At 41.1% G+C, this 9389-nt stretch overlaps 1 protein-coding gene across 2 annotated transcripts; it reads left to right on the forward strand.

Annotated features, from left to right (window-relative positions):
* Positions 1-815: 815 nt before the first annotated feature.
* thnsl2 (threonine synthase-like 2) lies at positions 816-9246 on the forward strand. Of its 2 annotated transcripts, none has more exons than XM_058616735.1 (9): positions 816-1028; positions 2745-2971; positions 3516-3710; positions 3881-4033; positions 4110-4361; positions 5117-5265; positions 7921-8046; positions 8162-8316; positions 8708-9246. In XM_058616735.1, the coding sequence occupies exons 2-9, from the start codon at positions 2749-2751 to the stop codon at positions 8922-8924; spliced, it is 1470 nt and encodes a 489-aa protein (XP_058472718.1). In that variant the 5' UTR covers positions 816-1028; positions 2745-2748; the 3' UTR covers positions 8925-9246. The 2 variants fall into 2 exon arrangements, with proteins under 2 accessions (XP_058472718.1, XP_058472717.1); XM_058616734.1 differs by having other exon boundaries at positions 817-1028; positions 2725-2971.
* The last annotated feature ends 143 nt before the right edge of the window (positions 9247-9389 follow it).

The raw sequence follows: 9389 nt of genomic DNA on the forward strand, positions 1-9389 counted from the left end.
AATATAGTTAGACATGTATTTTAGTGGAATCTCAATACTGAAGTAAGTTAGTGTGTATGTATTGTTCTGCTGTTTGAATGGTGGCTGGTGCCAAGTGCTGCAGCCTCATTACCGCCATCTACGGTGTTGATAAATGAACATGATAAAATACTTTTAATAAATGCATATATATAGTTATTATTTTCACATTTTAAATATTAAACTTAATTTATTAATTTATTTCTATTAAAATATTCTATTAAAATATACAATAAAATAATACAATGTGGAAAATAGATATATTACAGCATTGAAGAGTAGTACATACATATATACTACTCTATAAATATATAACGTGTACAAATATATACTACTCTACATATCTAATATTTACATATTATATTTAAATACAGATACAATGACCGTGCGACTTTAATATAAATCTGAAATTCAAAGTTAAAATAAACAAAACATTAATAATATACAAACTTTCAAACTTTCAGGTCATAACGTTTCCATTAAAAACAACGATGTCTGAGCCAGCGGATCATTTCATCAGGACAGGCCGAGGTAACGCTGCTCTGCGCCGGACAGTGAGCGCCGAGCGTCACCAACTATAAATACGTCATATCTTAATGCACAAACCACATGTTTGAATTCTAAATGACTAATTTCTCGCCTCAAATGATGTTGAAACTTTGTTCCGGGACACAGAAAAATATTTATTTCAGATTTATACTTCTATTATCTGCTGCTATGCTTCGCCGAAATGTATTCTGGGATACATGGCCATCCCAAGTACGCTTAAGTCACCTCCGATGCGTTCGCTTACTTGAGTATTGGAACAGCACTTGGACTGAGACTGATGACGTTTTCACAAGTACGTGAGTACGCAAGTACGCACAAGTATGGATATTGAGAAACGGCCTCTGTCTGTCTTTACCGCTCGCTCCAGCTCACTGACGCAGCTAACATAATCCCAGCTAACGGTGAGGCACACAAACACAGAATTACGCCAGAAGACACAAGAAAAACTACAGCGACTTCGTGTAAGTACAACTCACTTGTAAACTACTGTAGTTTGTGACTGTCAACAACAATAATCCACTTTAGTTCGTGGTTAAACTTCTACAAAAGACAGTAAACAACAGATTTATTTTCATTTTTCTGTAATTATGAGGTGAATATGAGAGGAAAATCTTTATTTGTGTTGCACTTTTGTCGATTAGTTTTCCCAAACCTGGAAACGATATATCTCATAGTTTTGTCCACAAACCAAATTTCACTTATTAATTTAATCAGATTTGTTGTCATATGGAGCAAATAAACCAGAAACTATTTACATTTAATAAGCTCAAAAAAACCAAAGAGCTTGTTTTAATCATTTTAAAAGCACTCAAACTGATTAACCGATGATTATGAATAGGAAACACACAAAAATGAGCCAGTGTATGAATGTGTTAACATCAAAGGCAGAGCTATTCTGTAGATGAATAACTGAAAATATAAACTAATAAACTAAATATAGAACTGTCAAGGAACCTTTGGGTGTTTCTCAGGCTTGTTGGTTCCAAAGATCAATTTCAAGACAGGTACAGCTGATTGTGTACTTTCTTACAGGACTATGTGGAACCTCTAAATGATTTAAATCATAGAATAAACAAACAACAAACAACATGGCTGCCAGCAAAAACCGATTTAGCTACTCAACTAAAAAGCTCACATTATAAAAACAGCCTTTTAACACGGGGAAACTCAACTTTCAGCCAAACCTTAAAACCTTAAAGGAGTTGTTGATCCACTGCTGCCTCCATCTGTAAGTTCATCTGTGTTTTTTTGGGAATTCGGCATTTGAAATCACTTCAGACTTACCTCAGTGACACAAACTTACCAAACGAGGCAGCAGCAGACCAGCGACCCCTGTGTCCCCCATGAGCTAAAAATCATATATAATAGAGAATAAATAGAGAATAGAATAAAGCCTTAAAAATCTAATCTAAAGTCTAAAAAGGTCATGAGCCTGGAGGGATAGCTCAGGGCTTCTGCCCTTTTCTATCCATAGTTCGTGACATCAGGAGTGGGCCGGAAAGGTGGGAGGAGGCAAAGGACTCGTGAGGTTTTAGCAAAGGAAGACCAAGGCACAAATAAAAGGAAATAAAACACAACAAACAAACAAAAACACCCTGTGTGTATGCATATTATTTACATTTGTGTGTGTGCATATGATGTTTAGGAGAAGTGCTCTACAAGTGCATTTATCGAGTTATGGGGGCTTTGTCGAGTTCTGTGAGTGGGGGTCTTTGGCCAGCTGCAACATGAGTGACATGGGGGTATCAACAGTGGTGTGTGCTTCCTGTATGGTTTTCTGGAGAGAGGGGTTGTTTATTGCTGTTCTCATGTATTTCAGTGCTATGACTTGGTGTCTCTGTCTGACGGTCTGAATGCCAGTTATGGTGTGGATGTAATGGTTGCTGATGTAGGACGGAAGTCTGTGAGCCAGTTTCAGTGCTTTGTTTTGAATGACCTGAAGTCGTTGTAACTGGTTGTCGGAGATATTGATCCAGGCGGGGACGGAGTATTCAAAGAGTGGTCTGATGTATGCCAAGTAGACTTTAATGACTGTTAGTGGTGATGCGCCATGTTTTCCACAGAGGGCTTTGAGATGGTTGAGTCTATTATTTGCTCTTTGTTCCAGGTTATTAATGTGTTTGCCTTAAAAATGTTCTGTTGTGTACTGTATTTAAGGGTCTCCATCCTATCCTTAGCCTGATGAAGTACTGCAGCACTCGTGGCGGAGTCCAGGGATGGGACTTCCGGGATGTACTGTTCTCAGGTTACGCTCCAGACGGTGGGATGTTCATGCCGGAGAGCGTTCCCGTGCTGAGCTCAGAGACGCTGAGGGGCTGGAGGAGGCTGTCCTACAAAGACCTGGTGGTGGAGGTCGCCTCGCTGTTCATCCCCATACAACTCATCCCTAGACGGGACCTGGAGGGTGAGACGAACACAGACTCACTGTCATTTGTATCAGTAACTTTAAAGGGATCCTTCAGGTTTTGCACTGACGTTTTCAAACTGGTAATTCTCCTAAACCAAAGTCCATAGAAAAAATCAATGATTCAAGCATTGGACGACACAGGAGCTGCTGGTCTGCTGCTGCCTCGTTCAGTGGGTTTATGCCAACAAGGTCTAAATGAAAAATGTTGAAATAGAGAAAATAACTTGTTTAAATTTACAGATGGAGGCAATTGTGGATTAACAACTCCTGTGTGCTGTGGTGTAAAGTCACAGATTTTCACTATGCACTTTGGTGTGGTACAAAAAGGCTTTTCTAACAGCGAGATAAAAGCAGTGAAAATGTTCTGAAGATATCACTGACTCAAGTTGATGTCTTTTTTATTAGATGGGACTTTTGTTAAGTGGCTTGGATCTCCGTATCTTGTGTTCTGTTGAACTATCCCTTTCGCCACTGTGAAACACTGTTGATGCTGTTCCAGCAGATGTAACAAAACAGTATTCCGTCCTCTGTCTCGTCTCAGTCCTCGTCTCTGAAGCTCTGTCCACCTTCTCGGTGCCCGATATCGTCACAATCGCTCGTCTGAAGGGCGGCCTCTCCGTGCTGGAGCTCTTCCACGGAGAAACCATGGCCTTCAAGGACCTGGCGATGACCTGCACAGTGCGCTTCCTTAACTACTTCCTGCAGAAAGAGAATCGCAGAGCTACCGTTATCGTAGGTGAGAAAAATACACATAACATGATCAAACTGGGGCATGTGACAAAAAACAACATACATATACTTTCTCTATGAGGTTTGGTGTGGGACCGTTTCAAGTTTAAAAACTTCAGTTTTGTCATTATCTCGTTTTGAAATGCTGGGGGTGGTGTGTGTGTTTTTCCTCCACAGCTACGTCAGGTGACACGGGCGGCTCGGCCATCCACAGCGCCAAAGGTCTGCATGGGTTGGACGTGGTGGTGGTTTATCCTCGGGGACGCGTCACTACAGTCCAGGAGCGGCACATGACCACCTGCCTGGAGGAGAACGTCCACGTGTTTGCAGGTAAAAACCTTAAGACTTAAAAAAAAAAAAAAGAGAGTCACGATGGAAGTTACGCTAATAACTTACGCGTCGGTAGCCGACGGCAGCTCTGACGACATCGACCGCCCCGTGCGACGCCTCTTCGCCGACCAGGACCTGGTCAAGTCTCACAACCTCATGAGCCTCAACTCGGTGAACTGGTCCAGGGTCATGATCCAGCTCACGCACTTCATCTACGCGTACCTGCAGCTGAGCGGCATCGAGCAGAGCGAGGGCGACAACGCCGCCACCGCGCAGCTGCCTGAGCTGCAAGTGGTGGTGCCAACAGGGGGCGCTGGAAACATCGCAGGTGATAAAAATCTATTAATCAATTAAACAACAGTTGTACAGCTCTGCCCACGACGTTCTCTTTTGTTATATAAACAAAGCATTGACACATACACCAGAGGTTCTCAAAGACTGGGTTGAGGCCCACGGATGGGTCATGGGAAAAAAATGTTTGTGTCCCCAAACAAATTTGCTGAATTTTTCCAATTCTTTTTTTTACGATTTGTGTGACTTCTCATAAATTCTCTTGGAAATGATTCATTTACCAATTCAAAATCATATCAGTTGTTAAATAATGCACACATTTGCTCTTCTCGTTACTTTTTGTGTCCAGGTAGTTTGGGTTCCCACATAGAAAGTTTCGGAAACACTGCCATAGACCTTGCGTGAAAATTGACGTAGTTTTCGCGTCACCTTGAGATTTCATGATTTGACGGATGCTATCTTAGTTTTCAACACAAAAAAAATTCACAAATGTCACCTGCGAGTGAGAGCAGGCTTCTTATTGGACGATTATTAGCTGTCAGTCACACTGGTGTCCACTCATGTAAACTGCATTTATCCTTTATTGTTTTACATAATTTACAAAATTTACATCATATTCCATGGAAAAATCTGGTGTTTTAGATCACTAACCTTTTTAATAATTGTTTCTAAATCTGTTTTTCTTCCTTAGTGTCACTTTTTCATATCAGTAAACCACGCCCAGTTTTATATACTGTGTAAGTACATAATAATACATGATAATACATTTCTTTTTCTTTGTCACTGTGTCAGCGGGCGTCATCGTCAAGCAGATGGGTTTACCCCTGAAGCTGGTTGCCATGGTGAATTCTAATGACATCATTCACAGGACGCTAAGCTCCGGTGACTTCTCCATGGCAGCTACGGTCACACAAACCCTGGCGCCTGCTATAGACATCCAGGTATGACCGCTGCTACACGGGCTACTCAACACTACACGCTCACACACACACACGTGAAGTCCAGAGGGGTATTCCAGAAAGCAGGTTCAACACACTCTGAGTCTATCCCTGAACTCTGAGTTGACTTACTCTGAGTCGGGAAACTCTGAGTATCCGGTTCCAGAACAGCTGATCTGAGTTAGTTCAATCAACTCTGAGTATGTTAACCTCGAGGTACGCGCGTGCACGACCACTATAAAAAGCCATCATCAATGGAGCCCCGATACCACGAGTCACCATGACAACCAAGAAAAAAAAAAGATCAACTTATTTCAGTGCGAAGGAGTTGGAGATCCTTTTGCTGGGCTATGGAGAATATGAGCACATATTTCGCCGCGAATGCAACACAGCTGCAGCAGCGAAGGAGAGAGAGACCGCATGGGAGAAAATTGCTGCCGAGTCAACGCGTAAGTTTGAATGTACTATTCCATTGACGTAACATTTAACCGTAAGATCGTAGCATAGCCTATAGTTATGAATATAAGTAGGAATGAAATCTGAGTTTTTCATTTAGGTGCAATTCAACAGGAGAAAGGAGGACTTGGAAGCAGCTCAAAATGAAACATAAAAACATCATTCAAAAAGGTAAGGCATATTTTGCTAGGCTATGATTGCACCTCACTTTGATTTATTTTTTTATTTTTAATTGACTAAGGCTATTAAACGTAACGTAAATATTAATTCAGATTGCAAACCTTGAGTTCTGCTCAGCCAACAGAAAGAAGGCAGAGGCGCGAAAAACGGGTGGAGGGCCACCTCCACCACCTCTGACAGAGGCTGAGGAGCTGGCTCTCAGCCAATACAGGGGTCGCCCTGTGGCTGAAGGCATCCCTGGGGGAAGCTCATCTGAGCCTGTCACCCCCCAGGACACAAGTGCCTACATCAGATGCAAGTATACACTTATGTCTTTTTTTTAAATAAAACTTTTATATATATATTTTTATATATATATATATATATATATATATATATATATATATATAAATATGAGGAGGAGGAGGAGACGCTGTCTGCTGCCACAGGGAGAGATCCGGAGGGGCCTACTGAAGTGTGTATTAATATTATGTATAGCTACTGGCACTGCTCGACCCATTCATATTCATTTACATTCTTGAGTGGAATTTGGAGTTTGACATGTACACTGAAGTGATGAGCATAGATAATGGACAAACTAGCACATTCTTGTCCTTCAACAGAACATGGTTGGGCATCACCAAGAGGAGGGTCCATCAACTTCTAGAGCACAGCTTGACACAGTGAGATTTTCGGTCAATACCATGTTAAATCTGTATGTAGAACTGCAGGAATTAAATGTCGTCCATATGTTTCCCGAGTTGCCGGTAAAAGAGTTCAAATCCAGGCAAATCAGAAAAAAAGACTTGTAAATTCTATTACTTGAACGCCAGTTGAGGTGGGGGCATTGTCATGGTGAAACAGGTGAATATGTGAAATATGTTAATAGTTGGAACTATATTACAAATCCTGACTGTTGCTTTTGTACTTTTAGAGAATAAAGAAGAACCAAATCACATGTGAATTTGTCTTTTATTTTTAATCAAAACGTCTAATCTGGGTCGGAAGATTCTCTCACGACGTAATGCATTTCTAATCAATACGGCTTCGATGTCGATTGGATTTCTAATGAATGGGCAATCCATGTCTAACTGCTTTCTTCGTGTGGGAGAAGACGGGTAGAAACTCTGGGTTTCTTATAGTAAACCTGCCAGCGAGCAGGTTATGTTCACAGAGTAAGTTACCGCAGTAACAGACCCAGAGTTTCAGTTACCTCTCTTTCTGGAACGGATAATTCAGAGTTTCCCTCATCTCAGGGTTAACAAACTCAGAGTTCTCACATAACCCGCTTTCTGGAATACCCCTCTGATGTCATTTACAGAACTCGAGACTGTTCACTGTCCTCGCTCCCAAATGGTGGAACGAGCTCCCCATCGACATCCGGACAGCGGAAAGCCTCCACACCTCCGCCGCCGACTAAAAACACATTTCTTCCGACTCTACCTCGACTAAGACAATAACGACGACGACAAAAAAAAAAAAAAAAATATATATATATATATATATATATATATATATCGCACTTATGACTAGCACTTCATAGTTTGATTTACTTGAAGCTCTTACTTACTTCTAGCTCTTATTTGTACCCAAATGTTTAAATGCACTTATTGTAAGTCGCTTTGGATAAAAGCGTCTGCTAAATGACTTGTAATAATGTAATGTCTTCATTCTGATGTTTGTAAAGTTCAGAGCCAGAGTCATTTACCCTACCATGGTATTTTTATTCACTTACTCTCTCAGGAGCTGCTGGTCTACTGCTGCTTATTTGGTAAGTTTGTGTCAGTTAAGTAAAAGCGAATTAAGGATTTCAAACGCAGAAGTCGCAAAATGATACGTTTGAACTTATTTTTTGGAAGCAGCAACTCCTGTGTGCAGTAAAATCACTGGTTTTCTTTATGCCTTTGGTGTGGGAGAACGAGCAGCTTGGAAAAGTGACACAAACTTCAGTTTTCTGTTGGAAAAGTCTGTCTAACACCGATGATGTAAATCCACAAATCTAATGGTATCCTAACTTAAACTGTTGGACTGTTTGTGCTTCAGGACCCGTACAACATGGAGCGAGTGTTCTGGCTGCTGTCGAACAGAGACGGAGCATCAGTGAAGAACATGATGGAAGAGTTTCAGCACACACACAAACACACTCTGCCCGAAAACCTGCACCATGAGGTACACGTGTCTGTCTCCCAGCTTTACCCACAGATTCTGCTGTGCGGTACGATCACACTCTGTTATCTCTGTGAAAACTCACAGGTGACAGAAGTGTTTTTGTTTTTGTTCCCAGTTGTTGGAGATTTTAATGTCTGGGACGGTGACGGATGACGGCATCCTGGAGACCATGAGGAGGTGCTGGGAGGAGAACAGCTACGTGCTGTGTCCTCACTCTGCTGTGGCTGTGTGGCATCACTACAACTGTCCACACACATCTGGACTCAACAGGTGCCACACACACACACACACACACAAAACATGAATTTGAAAAATAAATAAAACTAACATGGAAACAGGTCAAAATGAATGACACTTGTATAAAAACAGATAAAAGAGGACATTAAATAGAATATTAATATTAATAATAGAATAAAACCAACTTAAACACGGGTAAAAATTAATGAAACTGGCATAAAAACAGATAAAAAGACATGAAATAGGGTAAAAATGAATAAAACCAACATAAACATGGGTAAAAATGAATAAAACCAACATAATCACAGGTAAAAATTAATGGAACTGGCATATAAACAGATGAAAAATCCTGTGACTTCACATCACTTCCTGTCTCATATTCTCATGATCCAGTCAGAATAATTTCTCAAGCTTTTCTTTCCAGATGCTACATCGCGACAGCATCTCCGGCCAAGTTTCTGGCGACGGTGGAGCGTGCCGGCCTGACCTTTGACCCGCCCGAGGCTGTGCTGGCACTGGACAAGTTAGCCACTCGCTGCGAAAACCTGGAGCGGAGCGCGGACTGGAGCAAAGACTGGGAGGAAGCACTTAGAAGGAAACTCCAGACCTTCAACTGCACCAGGAGAAGCTCGGGAGTGTGATGCACCTGTGACCCTTATGACACGTTGTCATTGTCTTATTTTATATTTTAAATTTAAATTTCTTTTTAAAACAAATGAACAGTGTATGACACACTACAGCAATAATGTGTGAATTTATTCACCAATATTTTGACTGTTTTGGCCCCAAAACGCTAAACTCAAGGAGCAGACTTCAAAGAAAGACTTGTCTTTTGCTGCCCTCTTGTGGGAGTTTTTGTAAAAGCACTTTGACATTTCTTACTCTTTATTCAAATGAAGAGAATTATTTGTAACAGAGTTGTTGTGTCTAATAAGACAATAAACTAACAATGAAGTATAGAAATGTGTCTCTGCTGTTTTTAAGCTCAGTCTTAAGCTCTGATGGTAAATGTTATTGTTGAGGTTCTGGTTCTCCTTTAGTTTCCTCAGAAAGAACAAAGAACGATGATGAGATTTACAGCAGATCTCCTGACACTGTGAGAGCTC

This window comes from Solea solea, chromosome 19, assembly GCF_958295425.1.
Source record: "Solea solea chromosome 19, fSolSol10.1, whole genome shotgun sequence".
Lineage (NCBI taxonomy): Eukaryota > Metazoa > Chordata > Actinopteri > Pleuronectiformes > Soleidae > Solea > Solea solea.

Excerpts from the sequence above, each read along its gene's own strand:
- thnsl2 (XM_058616735.1), top strand. The coding sequence starts at position 2,749 with ATGAAGTACTGCAGCACTCGTGGCGGAGTCCAGGGATGGGACTTCCGG. Across the intron at positions 5,266-7,920 it reads CGCCTGCTATAGACATCCAG|GACCCGTACAACATGGAGCG; the intron begins GTATGACCGCTG and ends TTTGTGCTTCAG. Across the intron at positions 8,317-8,707 it reads CACACATCTGGACTCAACAG|ATGCTACATCGCGACAGCAT; the intron begins GTGCCACACACA and ends TTTTCTTTCCAG.